This window comes from Notechis scutatus, chromosome 3, assembly GCF_049901735.1.
Source record: "Notechis scutatus isolate UNSWTSFEM ecotype Mainland chromosome 3, rNotScu1.2, whole genome shotgun sequence".
Lineage (NCBI taxonomy): Eukaryota > Metazoa > Chordata > Lepidosauria > Squamata > Elapidae > Notechis > Notechis scutatus.
Window position 1 is genome coordinate 36907504 of NC_142011.1, and position 23545 is coordinate 36931048.

Here is a 23545-nt window from a genome sequence, read left to right on the forward strand (position 1 = left end):
CAAGATTTTGGTGGTCAAACTCAGGGCTGAAAAAGGCATTTGATTGTGTGCAAGTTTTTTTTTTAAGAGCCAATAATATTGGTGGATAAATACAACGTTGTGGAATGCACTGTGATCATGCTTGGTAATGATGTTCCCTGGACAAGACAGAAAGATACATTAACTTTTACTTGCTTCCATCATCTTCAATTGTCATATCTGCTGCTTGTCTTCTTTTCATATTGTCTTTCTGCTTCTATAGGTCATTTCTTTAAAGTTCCATTTTATATCCATATGTACTGGACAGAAACTCTCTCTCTCTCACACACACCCCGACTGATGTAATTTATAGGGCAATGCATCTGTTGGGTATCACATTAGATTTCACTTACCGTAACTTTCTTTCAGCAGCCTATTCATTCTGCACTGCATTGTGTGGTTTACATTCCAAAGTATTTTAATGCTTGTGGTTCATTATCTGCTTTTTCTTTCTTCCTGTTTATCCATTGTTTTTTTTTTTGAAAGTACACTCTTTACCTTCTTACTGCAATGACTGATGTTATGTTGTGAATCCACATGAAATAATTTTCTTTCCACAAAAGACTGGAAAGAGGGAGGGAGAGAAGGAGGGAAAGAGAGAGAGGGAGAGGGAGAGGTGGGTGTTGGGTGAGAAAGATGTAGAAATCATGGAGCTAGACCAGACAAAGAATTCAATTCTACCTATTTCCAAAGCTCTGTCAACTCATGTTGACAAAATTAGGGAATAGAAATTATCTTAACCTGTAGATATTTATTATTGAAGGGCTGTGGGAAAGTACACAGGATTGAGACATTGATTAAATTTAGAGTTAGAAGAGGCCATTTAGAAAGTTAAATCCAGGATATTATTCAATGTAGGAAACCAAAATAAAGTTTCCATCATGACACGATTGCCCAACCTCCTTGAATGCAACCTGTGAAGGATATTTGCTTCTGCTGTTAAACTGTGTTTAATGTTAATTTTTTTCTAGCATTCAACTGGATTATTATTTTGTGTCTTTTTCAGCAAAATAAAAGGGTCTCTGTCAAACATTTTTAAAAATATAGCCAGCTAGGACTGTTTTAGGAGCTTTTAGTGAGAACAGCACTACCTGTTTCCATGGGCATAAGTACGGACTCCAGGAACAAAAAAGGCGACCCTGCCAACTACAAAGTTCCTTCATATTTGTGAGAGGAGTTCCTCTGCTCAGCAGTGTAACTGAAGCAAGGAATAATGCATGTTAACTTAAAACTTGTAGCAGGAGACAAGGGGGGAAAAATCTAGGAATGATCAGGTAGTGTACAAATACTACAAAATAAATGAATTCTCACAACTCAAAGAAGTTAAAAATCACAGATAAAAATTTATTAGAGCCAATATCAAATGATAGCTATTTTTAATTGAAATAAGCACATTGCTACTATCTTTTAAGTTACTCGGAAACACGTTTACATTTGTATTCAAAATTTACAAAGAAAAAAACAAAGTTCTTTTATCCAGCAGATTACCCACGAGTAACGATTACCTTTGGGAGCTTTAATCTGACATTTCCAGCATTAAATCAAAAACAGATTGAGATCAGTCCTGCATAACCAGCAAAAGTTTTGAAAATAGCCTTTATTTCTTCTACTCTTTAATCCCACAGATCACTCACAGTCATTCATACAAACTGTTTTGTATTTGCGTCTTTCTTCCTAGATTTCTTCAGTGTTCAAACCTAAGATCTTCTTAACATAGTTCTGAACATTAACATGGAGCTGTGAACCAGTGGACAAAAATACTTCCATGGCCAATGCTTGAGCTGTTTCTGAGCCACTCATCATGGCCCGGTAGATGGGAAGGGTGTACTTCTGTTTTCCCTGGAACAAAAACAGAGTAAGCTAATAGCATCCTGAAATTTTTAGGATAGTAAAATTATATCCAAACCCTGTTGTAAGGTATACTGGTGAGACATATTTCTTTTCCAGTTATAGCAATGTTTAATATACTGAAAGACAGCTGGACAGTGATAACAAGGATTTTGTATCTAAAAAATAGACAAGACTAGGACTCTAATAATTACCAGACAGTTATCTGTTGATGGATAGAAACAAAAAAAAAAAAAAAAATTCTGACAAAGCTATAGCAATTTTATGTTTCTAGGAAATACAGCAATGTCAAGCACCAACCTGGCTGTGAAGAAAGTCTTTCACTTGATCAAACCCTGCTTCATGATTATTTTTGAGGACAATTTGGGACCAACGAAGACGCAGTTCAGCATTCTGTGCTTTAGAGATCTTAGGATATAAGATGCTCATCTTCTCAACATGCCCTTAATATGAAAGGACAATCAAGTTAATTTTTTTCCTCAGGAGAGAATTGTCCATGACACTCTAGACAATTATATTCCTTCAATTATTACCTAATTGCATATTAAACACTCCAGATTCCTGTTTCCTCTCAATATACCCATACTTTCTATTTTTTCAAGTGCTTCTACTGATTTTTCAAGTGCCATAAGATTTTTGTATTTCTAATAACTAGCATGGTTATCTGTCTGAATACTATTTTGTTTTATTTTTGTAATCACTGCTAAAGGAAAGGCAAATTCAGGCATCTTTCTGCTCCTAAAAAGTCCATCATACCCAGGCAATCTAGTTCCTAGAACTGTCCACTTGCACCCCATTATGTGAGCTTCCATAAAGCTTCCTTATTGTGGTCAATCCTTCATTTTAGCAGAAGGTGTCTTACCATCTGGCAGGGGAGATTTCTTCAAGATATTATCTAGGAAATAAACTAGCTGGTAGGTCTTCCATGCAGAGATATCTAATGCTCTAATTGCCTCCATATTGTGGTCAGGAAATGCCCAGAGTTCTGCCAGTTTCTCTGCTGGCTTCATCAACTCCTCTCCGGGTGAAAGATCAGGAAGGTATGGTGGCCAACCAGGTGTATTCAGCCATCGGTCAAATTCAAAACCTACCACAGGAAGAAAGGGAAAGCGGGGGGAATACTTAGATCTTGATCTTAGAATCCATATCAGTAATGAATGAAATTGCTACTAAAGAGTTCAGTAACACAGTTTAATTTCTGAAATACTTCACATACACTATCCCAGTTCTTCATCCACCTGTGCCCAAGAGATATATATATTTTACTAGCACAAAAAAAATAAAAACAACTATGGTTGTTCATGATGTCCCAGCAAGCAATTCACAATATCAGGCTTTTAGTTCCTCTGGGACCCTCTGTCATGACAGAAAAGGCACACTGCTCCCAATCTTCAAACAAAGCAACATTATCCACAGCTGGCATCCATGTACTCACATATTCATACAAATCTATCTTCATTTATTTCTGATTCACGCTCAAACTGAAATTACCACATCCTGAAGAAGAATCAGTTATCCCCTGAGGATTAGGCTTCTTTTAAGAATACCTGGCATGCCATATATTGGTCTTAACATCTTGATGCCTTGCTGCTTTAAAATTCCAGTCTATTTTCTGTGGTCTGCTACAGACTAAAGATAGATTCCCTAAATAAATGAGCTTCCTGATGTCTCGTCTTTGGGCAAGATGCATGCTTCATTACACAGATTCGTAATCTGTGCGTTCTATTTAAGAAACATTCAAGGTGGCATTAGAAGCAAAATGGCTTACCAGATTGCCAATGGCCGGTGTTTTTATAAATAACAGCATTTTGGAAAAGTGTATTTTTCCTTGGACAAGAAGCAATGTAGTTTGGTAGAATATATTCCCTACATGCCATTTTGTTGATACCATCTCCTTCCTCATTGCTTTAATGCAGGGATAAACTTGAAGCAGAAGAGAGGATCCAATAGGCACTTAAAAGCCTCTCTTCTCTAATGTTTCCTAATTAAACATGTTCTCCCAAGCTGTTTTAATTTAGAAAGAAGTAGGCATTGGGACTTCGTTTGTATGCAACATGTACATTTCCTTAAGCATGTTCTCTTCAACTGCTTTCCTCAAATGTGTAAGATTTCAATTCTCATAATTTCCAATTTTGTGTTAAGTACTTTGGGGAAATTTTAAACCAAATAAATAATTTGTGAGAAACAGTGACTAAGAAAGAGCAAAGTTTTAAAAACAATCTGTTAACCTCTTCTTAGAGCTAAAGCTACATTTGTATGATTAGGAATGTTCCTCTTATCAGATATCAGAAACACTATTTGGCACAATGACAATGTTCTGGACTGCAAGCCTTCTATATTTGGTGGGAGCAGAGCACCTGCAACCATACAGACAAATTGCAGACCTGAGGATAATCCTTCATGCATCATGTCTGCGAATTATTCTTCCCTCCAGCTTTGGAATTGCTGCTGACAGAGAGCAATTGTCTGACTTATTATAAGAGCATTTTTTGTGAATGTTCACTGTACAGCTGCTGCTAAGTTCAACAGTATTGCCACAAGGCCTTTTTCTAGGAACCAAGGCAGGATAATTGTCCAACTGATTTCTTTATTCTGACCTGAACTGCTGTCAGAAACTTTAAAGGCAGCATGTGCTGTTTTTAGCTTATGGGAACTAGTATACAATCTCCAATAAAAATACAACCAGATTGGGAGCAGAGAGCAAAAGAGTAGAATAACTCAGCGGAATTGAACTATTTTAGCAACTGGAGACAGGAAAACATGAAGCTAATTGAGTCCAAAATGGTTCCGAGGACTCTGGAAGGAATTGCTACCTGGAGTTAGGAAACATTGAAAAATTTCTGCTAGTTAAAGCCTTGTGCCAATTCTGAATTTTTTTAGCTATAATGTCTTTGCTGACCTGGAATGATGTCCACCCCTCGCTTCTTCAATTCTGGGAAATATGTCAAGTAGAAGTTGAGGGCGTCATCGGCTGTGATGCTCTGAAATTTGAACTGGTTCACATATGCCTGCCACAAAAAGAAACTGGCTTGAATTAACTGGCTTTGAGATCTGCCAGTTCATCTCTGACCTTTCAGCCCTTCTTTATCAATGTCTCACAAACGTTCTTTGCACATAAAACTACCCTGCCTAATTCAAGTTCAGCTTACTTCTACCTCTTTGGTTTAAAAGAAACTCTATTGCCTTTTCAATTTCCCAAACCTTCAAAATTTGAAAAGCCACCTTTCTACATCATCTGGAAGACACACTTGCTTACTTTATTGGCTTGCCATTTCTTAAAATCAGGTAATACGAAGAGTTCCTATGGATAATTTATGCAGCCAACTAGAATGACTATTCCTGGAGAGGCAGCACAAAACATTTAGCTTGATCCCCTAGCATCTTAGCTTTGGGGACTTCCAGGCTGTATTATAACAGAAAAATGAACTCTTGATTTGCTTGGGGACATTCATTTAATCAACTGGCATGATGCAACCATGTTCCAAAAGCTGTTGGTTCAGTCAAAAATGAACGTACACAGATATGCTGGATTTAGGGCATAGATTTGTGTATTCTGACATTCTCTCATGTGTGTGCGTGCATGCGCACATTTGTAAAGAGCTGCTTAAGGAATTTCTACCACAAATATGATTCTGATAGCACCCACTTCCTTACCCATTTTTCTCAGCAACTGACACCAACAGCAAATTGAACTTGGATCTGTCTAATCTCCTTTTAAAGCCACCAAATTGGTTACCATTGAGGTAACTGCAAATCTCATAGTGAACAATGTCTTTTACCTCCCTTCAATAGGGGAGAATAATGAGGCCACTCACTGTCATGCCAAAAAAGATTTTTTAAAAATCCCCACTATGCGTAATTTTTTATGCTTCTTTCATGTTCCTGGCGCTACAATCATGTATCTCCAGCAAAATTTTCATCCTCTCTACGGTTCTGTATCTTTATCTGATCTACAATAGTCAGAATATATGGTCAGATACAAAGATCTGAACTGTATGCATCTTTCTAAACACAATACAAAGCAGCATGCTTGGAAAATGCACACTGAGACATCTGCAAAGTACAAACGAATTCCAGGCGAACGTAACGTACCTGCAGAAAAGCATCAAATTTAGTCTGATCCCCCACAAGATGGGCAAGGTATGAGACAAAACAGTAGCCCTTTTCATAAGGCGTTTCATTATATGTATCTTCAGGATCAACACCTGAAAGGAACAAATATACAAGCTGAAAATAGCAGAACCAATCATCTTGTTAATGTGGGAAGAGGAACCGCACTAGAATGCTTAAGAAGTATTTCTCAGTTAATATTCCCATAACTGATCCTCTTGGGGGAGAGATGGGTAAGAGACAAAGGGCTGGCTACCTGCTAAAAAGACAAGTCTCAAAGGCCTACAATCCAGAGTTAACTATGGAAGCTATGACTTTTTGGAGTTGAAGTCAACAGGAATTGTGGGCGTTGTTGTCCACACCTATTAAAGTTGCCTAGTTTGACAAACACTGATCGATACAGACCTGGTTCGATTTGCACCCTGAGCTTGTTGAGAGGATGCTCTTCCCCAACATTGTCCATGTGCTGGCGAAGCAAAGCTCTCCCAGTAGCGGCTTCCAAGGAAGTATAAGCGGCACCTGATTGTAGGAGAAACCAACAGGAACAACTTGGGTTATGAAGCCTCTGCCAACTGCCAAGCAATAAAACCAAAACTGCCACCTTAGTGCTCTGGAATCAACTGTCAACTATAGTTATGACATGGTCATTAGGGGAGCAGCCACAGGGACACAAGAATGCACTGGTGCAACTTTGCCAGGCAAAACAAATCCTACTGGAAATGCAATAAAAACAAAAGCCCTGAACCCCCTTCTCTCAATAGGGGGATATATTGAACCATAATCTAATTCAGTTTGCCAGTCCTCAAGATAGATTAAGTGGTATTCAAATTTTTTTTTCCTACCGGTTCTATGAGCGTGGTATGGCTTGGTGGGTATGGCTTGGTGTGCGTGGCAGGGGAAGGATACTATGAAATCCCCATTCCCTCCTCACCCCACTAACCTGCTTTCCAGCTCTGTTCTCCTGTGCAGGGCAACAAAAGAAGACCTAGCCGATCAGCTGGGACTCCGATCAACTGGGACTTGGGAGGCAGCGAATAGATGGGGGCGGGGCCAACCAGAGGTGGGATTTGCCGGTTCTCTGAACTACTCCAGAACCTGTCAGAACTGGCTGAATACCATCTCTGCTAAAAATCCATTGGGTGCATTTAAGACATATACGGTATAGTCCGTTTAGGCAGTTGAATCACTTAGATACAGCCTGTTAACACTCCTTCTATTTAATGCTGGAAACAGAATTTAGATACTCTGGGAGCTTCCAGCCAAACATACCTGGAGGTTGCTAGGATGGAGAAAGCCATCTAAACTATAGTTACCACCCTGGGCACTGCTTACTGTCCACTTACCATAGAGTGCTGCAGAAATCCTCCTTTGGGCATACATGGTGAAACCCTCGTTCAGCCAGAATTCCCCCCAATGGGCATTGGTGACTAGATTTCCAAACCAACTATGTGAGATTTCATGGATGATCACATCTGCCAAGGAACGATCGCCAGCCAAAAGGCAGGGTGTCACAAAGGTGATACAGGGGTTTTCCATTCCCCCAAATGGGAATGAGGGAGGCATAAACAGAACATCGTATCTATCAAAAGCAAAAAGCATTAGTCAGGAGAATAATATTCTAATACGTTCTTATAGACAACATTGCAAGGTTGAGGTCATCCTGCCAATTTCAGCTATCAGAATCCAAATTTAAAGCAAATGTATACCAGACTTCTCTAGCATTTGACTTTGCTAAGCTTCCGATGGCTGCACCAGTCCCATTCTCTCAAATGAGAAGGGACTCTGCTGCCTTTTTAAAATTCTCCTCCCAGTACACTCTCTGGGTATTTACTGAGCATTTTGGGGCCCGAGATTTACACTGAGGTAGAATTATGCAGCATTTCAGAGTCGAAGGCCAAAAAGTTATTGACATACCTAAACTTATTAAACAAAACATAAGTTTTCGGGGAGCTACAACTGTGCTACAACTGGGTGGCTATGGGAGCATCTCTGAGTGATGCAAATCTTGTTTTTTCCCTTGAAAAGCAGCTGACAGAAGAAACAAGAAGTTTGATTCAAGAGACGGACATGCAAGGCATGGATCTTTTCCAGATTCATGTATTCTTCACATCTCCTCAAGTGCCAATGGCTGGGAAACATTGTTTTAGGAGCTGCCCCAACACCAGAGAGGGATCCCCAATTGCCGTCTCCGCCCTTTTTGGTGACAAACAGATGTCGGTGCTTCTCTTTTGGGAAGATTGATGCTTTCCTGCGAACGTTTCCTTTTTTTTAACACATTCAGTAATGAAAGGGGTACCTTTCCCATACGTATGGTCCAAAAATCTTCTCTCCAGTGGTAAGAAATTCTTCAATCACACCGTCATACTCTTTCTTAGCAGCCTCAATCAGGCAAGGCTCAGCCCAGACGTGACTCCTGGGGGAAAAGCAAAAATGGCAGGGAGGTTAGCCTAAGAGGTATGAGAATATCCCTAACCCTGTAAGCAGGGAGGCACAACACACATTGCTGTGAATGGAGCACATTCTGTATTGGACAAGAAGCAATGGAGCCATTCTAGCAGGGAACTCTTTTTAATCAGTCCTCCCACAGAATAAATACAATAAATACAACTAAATGTAAAATGTGTCCAAAATTTCAGGGTCAGCCAGAAATAAGCAAAGTGCAACATGGCTTTTAGTTTAGAAACAGAAAAGAATTATTTATTCTTCTTAAGTGTTGGCGGATCATATTCAGGGCCTGATGCAAATCTCAATTTGTGCACACATGCACGCCTCACTACCCAGCTAAAAAGGCTTGTACTGAATAATGCAAGATTACATTGCTGTTGCCACATGGTCCTGGGGAAATATGTGGATGCTTTAAACAGCTGCACTCAGGTGCTGCATTTGTGCCTCTGCAAGCTTTGCAACATCTATTCAGAATCGAATCGGAAGGACTATCCAAACCCGTTACGAGAGGAGTGGAATAAGAAGCCACTTTGAGAGAAAAAGGCCAAAGCAGGGTGAGGGTAGGGTTATAAGGGCTTCTCCCTGTACTCTACTCTTCCCACTTGATCGCAAGAACAACATTTACACAACTATCCCCCAGTCTCCAGTGAAGCTGGATTGCAGTTCCCTTCCTAGGATTCAACTGGAGAAAGAGTGATCTCGATTATCCCTCTTGGATTAAGATGACAGGTATCTTTGCAGCAGCCTTTTACCTTGGCCCCACTTCTGCTGAAACAATGTCCCCAACGACCAGGGCCACCAAATAAGAAGGGATAGGATGAGGCATCTCAAAGAGGAAAGTGTTCCCCTTCTGCTTCTCCCTGGTAACTGCACTCATTACAGCAGTGAAGCCCTCAGGGACCTAGAAAAAAAGAAAAAGAAAAACTGGTTATTCTTGCTTTGGGAAGAAGGATTAACCTCTTTCATCTTCTTCTAGAAAAGAAAGAGTGAGGATTTTTTTTTGCCACAAGAGGACAGAATATGCAAATGCTATTCAGGAGGTCCACACAAGTAAAATGCCATAGCAGTGAGTACAATGCACAGGGGCCAGCCTCCAGCAGAACCCCATCTCTCAAAATCAAAAGTCCCTTTTTTGGAAAGAAGCTTGCAACTGAAGGTTCAAGAAGCAACAGTTATGCAAAAGGAAAGTGATAACTGTGGCAGTTGGATGACTTCACACCAGGTTTTGAAAGCAAAATTGATATTAGTTATGGACTATACCATGGCTGTCAAACTTGATAGCATCACGTGACCTATCACGATGTTTTTTGCCAGGGTGGGCGTGGCCTGCGTGTGATGCATCCGGCCCACAGGCTGCCAGTTTGACAGGCCTGGTTTACACCACACATAGTAGAAAATATAGCTTTGAAAAATAATTATTGTTCCAGTCTTGTTAGTTTGGTTTTGCCTTGTGTAATCCAGCTGTTGGATTACACAAAGCAAACAAGGTGAAACAGATTAATATGATGCATGACCTCAGGCTTTGAAAGCCCTGAGGGGAAAAAAAGTGAGAGACGGCATAATAATAATAATCTCTCCTGTAATGAAATCTAGGTGTTAAACACACTGAACTGTGGGGTTTAAGCATGCTCTCCTCCGTGATGGTAAACCTACACCATCATAGGGCCATGATGGTGAACCTATGCCACGGGTGCCACAGGTGGCACACAGAGCCATTTGTACTGGCATGCGAGCCCCAGACAAACTTACCTCACCGTGCATGTGCATGCCTCACAGCTGATTTTCGGCTGGTTTGAGGCCTTTTTCGGCCTCCCAAAGGCTTGAGGAAGGCTTCTGCAGGCTTCTATAAGGTTTGTAGGCCAAAAACTAGCCCCGTTTCGTCACTTCCAGTTTTTTTTTGAAAAACAGGAAGTGATGAAACGGGGCTAGATTTCGGCCTACAAAGCTTGTAGAAGTCTGCAGAAGCCTTCCTCAAGCCTTTGGGAGGCCAAAAAAGGCCTCAAACCAGCTGAAGATCAGCTGTGAGGTGCAGTGCAGGTAAGGGGGCGGTGGGGTGATTGCACGTGCTTGCGTAGGGGACATGGGGTGTGTGTGCATTGCCTTCTGGGTGCTGGCACGCGAGTGCGAGCATGCAAACATGCGCACAATTTTTGGCACAGGAGCCCAAAAAAGTTAGCCACCACTGAGATAGGGACTCCTTACCTTTATATTAGCTGAATATGAACTTTTAACTGCAGGAGTGTCAAAGCAGGGGAAAACAGATCTATTCAGAACAGCTTGGCCTTGAGTGTACATGTAGGGCTTCTGTTTTCCTGCAGTCTGCTCCGGCGTAAGCCAACATATCTGCCAGGAAATAAAAAACAAGATTTTCATAAACAATCAGAATCTTTGAATATGAACAGCATCTATTTTCTTAGAAACTGGAGAATGAAATTCTGGAAAGAGGAACCAGTTGAACACATGAAAGCTAGAGGTTTAAAAAAAAACAACAACTCAGCTTCTCTTCTGCGTAGATTGATGAGAATCCAAACAGAAAACCTATAAAAGTGGGCACAGAATGAAACTGTCAGGCTCTCTTGATGCTACTCTGATTTCTACCAGCCTTCCCAAAGAACAAAGAAGTCTTCATTAGACACAGCCACCTCTTTGCCAAAGCAAGGATCATTTTAATATCACTCTCCTCTTGATGCCAATGTGAGCTGAAAATTATTTGAGGGATTGCCCCTTCCTGATTATATTTCTACCCATCCTGTCAGGCCAGCAGAAGAGACATGCTCCACATCCATCTACTAAGGAATTATATTTGGTAGGACCTAAAAGATGGGCCTTTTATTGCTGTGGTGCCCACCTTGTGAGACTGGTACCCTTCTTGATGTCCTTTGAGAAATCCCCTTAAAACCTGATTGCCAACAGGCTTGGGGGTCCCACAGAAATGGGGATTTAATGAGATGTATTGTAACATTGAAGCAGTAGAAAAATTACACATAAAGCACTTTTATATTTAGCAGAAGTCCCCCAATTCCCCAAAGCTTTGCTTAATACAATACTGTGTAAAACCTCAAGGTTACTGAACCAAGGAACTATCCATATTACAGTAAACAAAGGTGGATATAGAAAATAACAGATGGTGTAAGATAAAATGAGTATTTATACGTACTTCTCTTTTCCTGGTATATATGTTATTCTCCTTTTTTGGTATAGTTTAATAAAAGTAACGCCCCGGGCTAAGCTGAAGTCATGACATGTATAAAAGTGATGCCTCAGGAAGAGCCAGGGGTTCAGAATTTGCCATGCTAATGCTCTGAACCTTGTGCACAAATAAAAACCTGTATTCTCCAGCCTTTCGTGGTCTTGTGTCCTGATTTGGAAGCAAGATTTCCTGCTACAACATCAATGTTCTTCCTATCCTTTTGAAGGTTTTTAAAAGATAATATTTGTCTTAATTTTAGAATATTTTTGTGATCGTTTTAATGGCTTTATTGGATGCTGCCCAATATCTGTGAGATGGGTGGCTTATAACTATGAAATAGATAGATAGATGGATGGATGGATGGATGGATGGATGGATGGATAGATAGATAGATAGATAGATAGATAGATAGATAGATAGATAGATAGATAGATAGATAGATAGATAGATTATATATAGATACCATAGGTAGGTAGGTAGGTAGACTGATAAATATTTTCGAACATAGAAGTCAATGAAAACTAAAATTGCTCAAGCTCATCTGGACTTGGAAATAAAGATTCTTTACATACCCAAATCCTTTAGCTATGCAATCCAAATCTTCAGCTTTCCAGAACTGCTGCTGTGAACTATTTCTAACAGAATTAATCATCTGGGTTCACATAGTTCACATAGTTATTTGCACAAATTTATTTGCACATATTAATGCAAATCAATATTGCAAAGGTTGGAGGTGTCAGGTTTAAAAAAGGCTAAGTAAAAGATTTCTCTCCTTTCTTACAGATGAGTAAATGTGTAATGCAGTTGTAACTGATTTTTTTTTTAAAAATGAAACATTTATCAATATGAGCTTTGTCCAAACAAAATCTATGTTTTGTTCTTAACGCCAGCAACATTAAGGTATCTGGGTGCCAAATTACCAAATGAAGTATAAATACAGTGATTAGGGTGGGAGAAGACATAAGAACCCAAGCAGTGCCTCGCTAGATCAGGCCCCTGGTCCATGTTTAAACAGTCTTTGAGTTACGGCTGCAATTGGGACCAGCTTTGCCTGTCATAAGTGATGTGGTCATAAAGCATGATGTGATATGAGCACAATTCTTAGCAACAGCAATCCAGGCAGTCTTGGATGTTTCAATCCACAGACAGGGTCATTAAGCAGGAAGCAGAAGTCGTCCCATGTAAAGAGTGTGAGATGCCACCAGGGTATGTGGGAGACCCTACGAGGCCTGGCATAGGGTCTGCATGACTTGGAAGAGGTGTGTGTGTGGAATGTGGTGTGGGGCAAGCTCAGTAAGGCCAGGAAAACAGCACACAGGATGTATGCATGTGTGCAAGCACAGGAACACCGGGGAAAGAGGACTTGGGGCAAGTATGAGTGAAGGTGAGGTGTGTGTGTGGGAGAACAAGGTGCGTGTGAGCAAAGAAAGACCAGGAGATTATAGAAATTCTCAGTCATCTAGGTCATGGTTCTCCCAAAGATGTAAAGAACTGTGAAGAAGCTTCTTGGATGAGAAGAGAAAGGTTTTCAAAAACAAAACCAAGAAAGGCCCTGTTGCCTTTTGAAAAGAAGCATCTTTGGGATAACCAGGGATAGGGGAAACTGAATGAATTGGGATCTTTCCTGCTGGCTTCCCCATTGATTTTATTTGTGGGAAGCTCTCAGGGAAGTTTGCAAATAGTGATTACATGACTATGGGATGCTGCAAACAAACTGATCAGTAAGTGCAACCTGATTGCCAAGGCCTGGATGTTGTTCTGCAATGGCTGGAATTTCAAGGACAACTTGCAAGTCCCTTTGCTCAGCACCACTGTAATGGTCAATAAATGAATGGTCGATAAATGAATGGTCATTACTCAAGGATTACCTATAGTCTAGCAGTCTGTTCTCACAATGGCCAACCAGCTACAACAACAAGCGCAACAATTTTCCAGTAGATGGCCTTTGGGCGCAGTCGTACTAATGTCAAGGCTAACAGCCACTGATCCCAATGACTTCCATGGATTTGTTTAACCCTTTTTTGAAATCAGCTAAACTGGTAGTCAGCACATTTCAAGGTAGCAAATTCCAAAGTTTAATTATGCATTGTGTAAAGTTAGATAGCACAAATCTCCTTAATGGGAAGCTATTCCACCTGAATTGCATCACGTGTAGAGATATGGGTGCCAATTTGCTCACACATGCACCATCATGAAATAACCAATTTTAGCAAAATAAAATATTCTACTTAGGGAACATATATCAACCTTTACAAGGAAGTCTTTCGATTGGATCATGCTCCTCAGCTGAAGTCTGCAAAACCATCCTTAACACAAATCTCTTTCAATCCCAAATCCCCAGCAGTCATTAGATCGCATTATCCATTATCTCTGATTTGGGAATTATGCCATAAATGCTTATATCATCATATAAATATATCATAATGGCCAGATTTCAATCTCCCACAGCAGTCATGCGCTGTGATTTTGCTTTACAGAAATTTCCAAAGTCTTGCCTGGCTGGTAATTCCAGGAACTGTAATCTAAATCAGGGATCTCCAAACCTTTTCCTTCATTACCCAACACTGCTTATCAGGAAGTCCTTTTTATCCAATGTAAGTAAAACACTTTAAATCAATTTAAATGCCCCTTTTGTGATTGGGTAGTGGCTTTATGTGTCATTATCCAAAGAAAAACTACTTTTACCCAGTTTTAGGTAATTTACTCAGGTTTGAGGGAGGCGCTGATCTAATCATATCTGGAGGACACCAGATTGGGGAAAATATCTTTATTTTTAAAGGAACTGCAGTCAGTACATATTAAGTTAGCCAATAGATCATAACTTTACGCCCAAATGCATTGTAGTCCCACTTTATTTAGACAAACTGCACTGATCTGGACCATTTTAATCTTTGCTTTGGAGTTTTCCCTAAGTAGGGCAGGAAGTGCCAAGCTTATTTTTGTTCCCAGCAAAAATGGTAGATTTTTAAATAAAGAGTACACAAGGGAAGGCTGCTTTAGTTTTTGCTGCAGGTCTGATTCCCTCTTCCTCCCCATGGGTTGGACTACATCTCCTATCATTCCCAGCCAGTCTGTCAGAGGGAGGAAGGGGAATAGCAATTAGAACAGCCCCCAGATGAGAACACTGCAACAGATCAAGGGAAGGGATGGCCTTACAACATGCTGATGATAATCCACAGATTAAAAAAGGGCTGCGGAAAGGTTTGCTTGGCCTCTCTCCCTTCTTTGGCAAACAACTCAAATCATGTGCTGCATCAGGATAATGCAGAGGTCTCCAAACCTGGCAACTTTAAGCCTTGTGGACTTCACCTCCCAGCTGGCTGGAGAATTCTGGGAGTTGGTCCACAAGTCTTAAAGTTCCCTAGTTTGGGGGCCCCTGGAATAATGAGAAAGAAATATTAAGAAGAGGAAAGGCACTCAGGGTTAATAACATGATGTTAATACCATTATAGGAAAGGTGACATCTCCCTTAAACTGAGCTGATGACACCCCCAGATTATTTTCTTGGCAGCAGGACAAGAGCTGTTTGCTTTGCCTCCTTCCAAGACGACTCTGGACTCTGTTCTAACCTACAATTCTAGGATTTCTTAGTAGTGTCTCAGCCCTGCACTAACCAAGTCTGAGCATGCTTCCTCAAGGCCACTTAAAGTCAGGTAAGTGTTGCCACGTATTCCTTCCTAATAGCAAGACAGGATGGCGTTTTTAAACTTAAGAATGGGCTCCCCCGTCTTCCTAATAAGTTGAAAAGCCTTATTCACCGGGAAATTTAAGACGGCACTCCTGAGCATGTGCAGAGTGCCTTTATTTCCCCCCCACTACGGAGCCATGGTGCAGCAGCTCTACGGGCGATTAAAAGCCAAAAGATTGAGATTGAGCCTCGCTCAACCGAGAAGCGAAGGAACCAGACGAAAAGAAGGAGGGGGAAAGCTCCTCAAAGCCGACCCCACTGTCCAGTCGCGCCGTCCGCCCCAGCCACTCACCCCGGGACCCCCTCCGGCCCGATAGGCGATCTCCAGCACCACCGCGTCGCCGCAGGTCAGAGGTTCGGGCAGGGAGACGTGCAACGCGGAGCCGTAACTGGCGAACGGGCGGTTCTGGAAAGAGACGGGGCGCAGCGCTTCCGGCTCTTGGCCTTTTTCTTCCCCGCGGCGGCTCTTCGGCGGTGCCAGACCCGCGCTTTCCACCTCCACGCTGGGATGCGAGTCCAAGACGATCTCGCTCACGCCGTCCCGCAGGCATGTCAACTCCAACCTCACCGAGCCTCGCAAATGCCCGCCACCCGCCGCTTCGAAATCCACGCGCAGCGATAAGTGCAGATGCCGCAGCTGGAAGGAGTCGGCGCTGCAGGCGGTCGCTGCGTCCCGGGCCGCCATGGCGAGCGCAATCCGGAGGCCTGTAGCAGAAGCAGCGGCAGCAGTGGTGGAGGCGTGCCGGTGGGGAGTGGCAGGTCGCTGGGAGGCTCAGCCCACGAGGAGGAGCAAGAGGAGAGCGTCGAAGCGTGGAGGACGTTGCTGTGCGGACAAAGAAAAACAGAAAAAAAAATGTTTTCTAATTCTGGGACGCTCCGGCTTTTAAGTGGCAACAGCAAAGGTAGCTGAATTAATTAATTTGTTTGTTTGTTTGTTTGTTTGTTTATGAATGAATGAATGAATGAATGAATGAAAATTTATATGGCTGCCCAACTCATTTTCAGTGACTCAGGATGGCTTAGAAAGATAAAAACCCAACATAATAAATAAAAAGCAATGCCCCTCCCCAAACAATCAATCAACTGTATAAGAGAGCCCGTGGCACTGCAGGCCTCCTCTGGGGTTCAAGGGCTCTCTCTTAAACTCTTAGACGTTGCCATGCAACATCTGCACTAATCGAAAATGGCAGCTGACCCCTTGATCCTGATTGCCTGGGCCCTTTAGTCCCGTGAGCTTAGCTGAGCAGATCTTCTGGAAGAAGTGATGCTTTCCCTAAAGATGGAAGCCGTACAGGGTACGGCCTAAGACCGCCTGCCAACTTTGAAGCAACAAATCCATCTGCAGAGCAAAGCATATATAAGCTCTGGAGAAAAGATGCTACTTCCACCATGTTATCTGGGCTCAGGAGGAACGCATATCGTGGCCCCTCTTCTGTTCCACCAGAGGCGGACCTACCGGTTGTCAGTCTTCAATACTCTCAGCAGAATCAACTGTACATAGCCCACACACCCAATCTGCAGTGCAGTGGTCTCTCCTGGATGTCATCGCCCTGTCAGAAGTCACCATGGCTTTGTGGGACATGACTTCTAGTGTGCCTGACCTACTCTGAATTCCTGCTTCAGACATCCTGACCTGGCGCCAGCCTTTGCTCATCACCTACTTCAACCTGCGGTTGATGGCCCAACCCAACATCTGGCTTGCTCTTATTTTTGCTGGAGACAGAGAATCCATCGATCCAGGTGATTACCAGCCCATCTTGATTGCATCTGTTGTCCTTGGCATCCTCCATAAGATCCTGGCTAGGTGACTCCGTGATACATGCATACTCTCCCCCTTGCAATAAGCCTTCCCGAAGAAAGCCAGCTGTCTTGAGGTGACAGCTTTGTTCCACTCCATCTTCCACAGGGTTCACATCAGTCAAGTGCCTTGTGCAATGCTCTTCCCAGATGTCGCCAAGGTCTTCTGATACAGTTCTTCAGCAGATACTCCCTTGGGAGACTTCCAGCCCAACATCAAAGAGGGAGGCATGGAGGGTGTTCCTTGCTTCTCCACTTTCACCCCACATTTGTGAAAGGACTGGCTTGGGAAGCCTGCATCAAATCGCACTGCACTGTTCAACACTCTGCAGTGCCACGATGCCTTTTCCTCCCCGGAATCAGCTCATCAAACTGTGTAACCTGAATTCTCTAGTTCCATGATGGTGAACCTATGGCATGCATGCCGGACGTGGCACCCAGAGCCATCTCTCCGGGCATGCCAGCCATCGCCCATTGCTCTTCCACGCATGCATGCCAGCCAGCTGGTCTTTGCACGTGCTTGCATGCCAGAAACTGGAAGACCAGATGGACGCCACGGATATGCATGCCGGAAGCCGGAAGCTCAGCTTCCCAGCACGCACTTGCACACTGGGGAGCTGCTCTTCTGGTTTCCGGCGCCCCACCGCACATGCACATACACTCCCATTTTGGCACTGAGTGCTGAAAAGGTTCACCAATACTGCTCTAGTTGTTACCTCTAAAACAGAAATGTGGAAGAATCTAGTGTTGCAATCCATCAACAATCACAAGCTAAGTATCCCTAACATTGACATAGTAACAAGTGGCTGTTGTGCCCATCCTGGGTATTTTCTCAACTGTATCTGTGGGGCATCTAATTGAAGGGTGACCTACTCAGATTTACAGAAGGGAACTTGTTGGTCATCTAGTCCAACCCCCCGCCCAAGCGGGAGACCCTACACCATTTCTGACAAATGGCAGTCCAATCTCATCTTAAAAGACTCAAGTGATGAAGCTCCCACAACTTCCAAAGGCAAGTTACTCCCCACCAAATCCAGGAGTGTGTGAGGCACTTCCCTTTAAGTCACCGTCAAGTGCTGCAGAAATGTCTACCATGCCCTCAAAATGCTCCACTAGCATGAAGTCACCTAGCCATGTTCTTCAGCACTTGGAACAATTTCTGGGCTGACACAGTGCCTGTTCTCGGGTCAAGCCCATCATTCCATCAAGTCAGACCTGGTTGTGGAGAGGATGCATCAACTGTGGACCCTTGACATTTCCGTGGGCATTGGATAACAACAACTGAAAGAGTCCTGGGACTTTAAAATTGCAAATTATAGACCTCAGTTATGTCACTAATTTTCACTGGCCTGATTCTTCGGTTCCAGTTCACCACCGAGCTGTCATTCTCAACTGGGGACAGCTCTACAATCCATCAGTTAATGGGCTCCGTTCTTTGGGTTGGAACTGCCAGGACATTATTGGCCTTTGCTTACTTAGCACCAGTGGCTCGCTTAAATGTGATGATTTTGAACCAACACTGGGCTGTTTGAACAAAGCTGTCAAATCCCAATTAGTTGTTTTCAGCTAATGATTTTCTATGCTATGCATACTTTCTAAAAGAACTGAGCCTGGATTTAAGTGGACTTATTCCAAAGAAGTAGCATAACTTTGCAACCCTAAACTGCTATATCTGATATCAAAAATCAGAAAGAATTTGATAGAACTTTTTCAGACATATTTTATTAAAATTGGCAAATGGCCCTGGCTGAAATTTTCAGGGGTAGTGGGAGGGGAAAGCGGGAGGGGAAAGCTCACTCAGAGGAACAAGAGCAGGAAATCCAGGGTTTTAAACATTTGGAGGGGGAGATTGATCAGCTCAGCTCTTTTAAGCCTGCTTTAAGGCGTATGCGCTACATTTTTTACTGTGTTTCTGCCTTCAAATGATAGACTGTGCTATTGGATTTTGGACATAAGAGCTGCAAAAAGAGCTTAGCTTCTGCACACAACCGTGTAACAATAGTACTTCCCCCATTGCTGTTATATCCAGAAATAAGAGGCAGCGGAGATCGGAGAGGGAAGAAAATGGGGTGCACGGAGGCCGAAAACAGGGTGCGTGGAGGCTGAAAATGGGGCGTGCGGAGGTGACAATAGGCGATGGCAATCCCTGCAGTCTGAAACAGCTAATCGTCGGGAGGCTGACAATCAGCTGCTTGTGCTAATCAGGCTGTGCTGAAGCTGCCCAGGCTGTTTGCTGCAAGGAGGCAAATTGCTGGGAGGCAGGAGCCGAAGGGTGGGGGCCAGCGGGTGGGCGGGGGTTCGACAACATTTCCCGTGTAAGACGCACAGACATTTCCACCCACTTTTGGGGGTGGAAAAAGTGCATCTTATACTCCGAAAAATACAGGGAGTAACCCCTGTTTAACTCAACAAGTCTTATGTTTGAACAGAAATGTAAGGTGGTTTTATTGGGTGGGATCCTATCATGTGGCCTTTCAGACATTCTTAAATTAAAACCCCATTTAGCCTGAGCTTTAGCAATTATGCCTGGAATTGATGAACGATGCAGTTCGACCACTTTCGAAGACCACTGCATTCCTGTTTCTGATTTATGAAGTTGCTGCCCACTGGCTTTATTTCCTCATACAATTAACTACAAAACAGTAACCCAGTCAGATGTAATGCCTTCCTCCTTGATCAGACAGGCTGAAATCATCTCAGGACTGTAAGATATTTTTGTAGCTCTAATTTATACCCCTGTCAACCCAGTTAAGCAAACCCCTCATATACTCTGCCTTTCCTTCCTTTTCAAATGTGTGCTCATTGCAATGAGCATAAATTGCCACTAGGTGTCAGTGTACCTGAGCGCTTTGCTCAAAGATGGTGCAATAGGGAAATGTCAAGCTACTTCTAGCATTTCATTTTGGAAGAGGCTGAACCATCAGAATGAATGACACGCATCTGGTTTAGATATCCTAACTGCCTCCCACCCACCACCCATGCACACAGTGTTTGTGGACATTGCTATGTTTTTCTTCCCCTTTATTATTAAACGTAATTGGCAAAGGCAAGAAAATATGCTATTTTTCCTTTATGCATTTTAATTTTCTTGTAACCTTTAAAATCAGTATTGTGCCTTCTTGCCTAGATGTCCTGATGATGACAATTCTAAGGACAGTTAGCTATTCTGGATGGAAAGGGGGCAATGTCTTAATTTTATTTATTCAGTGATATCCAATTCCATTCAGAGAAAGGGCGCTCAGCATTTTGAACTGTTTTAGAATTATAATTATATGTATTTATAATCATTTACATAAGAAATGCATATTTCACATCTTCGGTCAATGCACATCCCTTAGAAGTCTGGAACAGGCTGATATTAGTCCAAACATTTCAATGGAAGTCCAGTGAGAACAGAGATAAATAATTTTATTATTTATTTATTTTGATTTACATAGCCATCCATCTCACATGAATCTTGGCAGCTGAAAACAACTTATGCTTGAAAAGCAGGAAACTTAAAAGACCAGCCTAGTAATATCCTAAGTTCCCATCTGCGGACACAGATCACAAAAAACAGAAGACAATTGGGACACACCTTAGCCAGTCCACTTGCTATAAAATTCAACGTCTACAATACTGAGGTGGTTGCCTTAGATGGGTGCCCTCTAAGTCTCTCTTTTTTTCTAGCTCCCTGAGCACTCTCTGAACATGATAAGCTACAGTATTTGAAGATGAGAACCAAATGATAACTGCTTTCCTGCCATTTTCTGATGGGGAAGATTGGCCAATATCCTGGAATCTGTAGATGATCTGGCCAACATAGCCTATTGGCTTGGAAACCCTGAAATGTTATTTAAAGTAGGTGTCACATTCCGGTGTCCCATGTAAGAAAAAGCCAGCAACACAAGTTAATGTTAGACTGTTTATCTGGAAACGTGGACCCGGCACAAAGCGACCATCCAAAAAGAATCAAAGTTTGCGCTACCGTCGTTAGTTCACCTGCCCCTTATATTGTGTTCCACCTCCACCTGTGTGTATACCCCGCCCCTCCTACTGACTGCTTGCTGCAGTCTGGCCACACCCCTAGCCGCCCATCCAGGTCTATTGCACCTGGTTTGCTGCTTTCTCCCACACTCCGACAATCGGCTGTTTCCACGATCCAACCACCAGCTGTTTCGCAAGGAGCCAGTTACAGTCAGGGAGGAGCGAACAGTCAGGTAATGGTTGGGCCTCACTAGCCAGGGAGCAGCCCCGTGGACGCAGGAGCGATGCGAGCCATAGGCATGTGTCCCGGGTGGTGGCTCCTCCGTGTCCATTCCTTCCCTTCCCGAATGGTGGCTCGAACATGCGGCCCTCTACCACCATACTATATTACAGGAGTCATTCTCCAACTCTCCCCTTAAATAGCTGTCCTGTTTTCTACCTGTGTAATATGGCCCTGACTTGTTTTGTGATCCAGAAGTGCTTTAAATCCTTAAATGTGGCCTCTAGGAAAGAAGGCAGCCCACCCCTAACCTACATGGTGCCTTCCGACAGGACATGTTAAGGCAGCTTCCAGCATCCTTAGCCAGCAATATCAATTGGCAAGTGCTTGCTAGGAACTTTGAATAAGGATACATTTGCAATGTCAGGAAGGTAGTAAGGAGGAGATCCTGCTTAAGTTTGAGCCAACACCCCTCCCCCACAAGGGTGAACAGTTGCCTGAATCTGTGCAAAAATGCATATTTGCTTTTCCACTGAATATGAAGCAGCCAAGTTCCTGGATCAAAGGGCATATATTCAGGAGAGCATATGCTTCAACATATCTCTTGTTAGAACTGAACATGGTCATATAGGGCTGAGTTGGAACTGAAAAGGCTGAGCTGAATAATGTGGCAGAGCAGCTGCTTCTCTACTCAGGAGATGTGAGGATTATGGACCCTCATGAACAGCTCATCCTAAACAAACCCTTTGAAATGGCCTGACCACCTATGGTTTCCAGGATGTTGGCCAAACAAGATGTTTTGTTTTCTTCACTGGAGAAATGGACCCCCTATTAACACCTGCTTGGTTCAAATGCAGAATTAGCTTGGCATGTGTTTCAGCATAGATAACAGGATCCTGCAATGCAGTGTAGATCACTGTGGCACGAAGGAAGTGCTCATCATGTAGTTGTTGAAAGTTGTTACTGAATTCTGATTTAATAGTGAGAACAGAATTTCCTTGAGAGCAATTAGAGCTGCTAATGAATAGTGGGTCACTCAAGGGCAGGAAAACAGAAAAAGAAAAGATTGCTTTGTTTTCTTCATCCTCAGGTCAAGGATTAAATGTATTAATACATGCCAGGCAATGACTGATGCTGATGTATTTTTTTCATAGCAATCCAGTGAGGTAAGAAATGTAGTCCGCTTTCTCATGGGCCAACAGAGATGCTGGATAACAAAGTGCCCAGGATACCAGAACAAAGGGATCTCCAAAGATGCTTGCCCTCTTTCTGATCTTTTCCTGCAAATACATGGTTTCCACATCTGTAGGATTCTGCTGGCTTGAAATTCTAATGAAAAGTATGCAACTGAGCGTACTTAAAAAACACCAGATGAGGAAGACTGCTTGTTTTATGAAATGTATGAAGAGGAGTTTTGAAGCAGAATATGGATTATAAATTATCGACGTACAAGACACAACGATGATGGGTTCTCAGGTATTGTATTTTAATTTCCAGAGATTTCATTATAACACCTGACTTTCAGATATGCTGGTTTGCGCTAATATAGAAAGAACATAAACTGCATGGTCAACATGCATGTTTTCGTGAGTCGGTAGAACTTTTTCATAGAATCATGTTTGAAGCTACCGCCTTCATCATCACCAATGTACCATACAACAATTTTGGCAAATAAAGTTTCTAGATCATTTGGGTGAGTTTATTAGGTATAATTTCCTCCAGCAGAGGTCAAAGGTTGGGCCTCTCAATCAGTTTCCAAGATGAGTAACCTTTCCAGAGCAATTACAGTAGTCTTCAGCTTAAGATCACCATGGAGGCCAAACTTTCTGTTGCTAAACGAAACGTTTAAGTGAGTTTTGCCCCATTTATGACTTTTCTTCCCACAGGTGTTAGGTGAATCACTGAAGTTCTTAAGTTAGTTAACACATTTGTTAAGTGAATCTTGCTTCCCCATTGACTTTGGTAAATAAATATGAGTCAAGTATCCAAATTTTGATCACTGAAAAAAAGTCTGAAAAATGTTCATAACTTTCACTTTTTTTCAGTGTCATCATAACTTCAAACAGTCACAAAGTGAACTGTTGTAAGTTGAGGACTACCTGTATTTGGTCAAATTCCCAATTTCCATGGCTATGCATCTTCTGCATATACTTCTTGTACATCCACGAATATTGAATTGAGATATTGGTAGATTCTTATAAGATTCGCCATAGTTTACAAAGGGTTTTGACTTTTGAATGTTGAGCAATAGTTTTTCCCTTCA

The 23545-nt window shown here is 42.4% G+C and overlaps 1 protein-coding gene across 1 annotated transcript; it reads right to left on the reverse strand.

Annotated features, from left to right (window-relative positions):
- Positions 1 to 1341: 1341 nt before the first annotated feature.
- On the reverse strand, positions 1342 to 16032 carry RNPEP (arginyl aminopeptidase). The gene is made up of 11 exons (XM_026680889.2): positions 15592 to 16032; positions 10624 to 10764; positions 9174 to 9322; positions 8273 to 8389; positions 7320 to 7555; positions 6382 to 6495; positions 5959 to 6071; positions 4766 to 4874; positions 2729 to 2953; positions 2167 to 2309; positions 1342 to 1857 (listed from the first exon to the last, which is right to left on the reverse strand). The coding sequence occupies exons 1-11, from the start codon at positions 15982 to 15984 to the stop codon at positions 1693 to 1695; spliced, it is 1905 nt and encodes a 634-aa protein (XP_026536674.2). The 5' UTR covers positions 15985 to 16032; the 3' UTR covers positions 1342 to 1692.
- Between the last annotated feature and the right edge of the window lie 7513 nt (positions 16033 to 23545).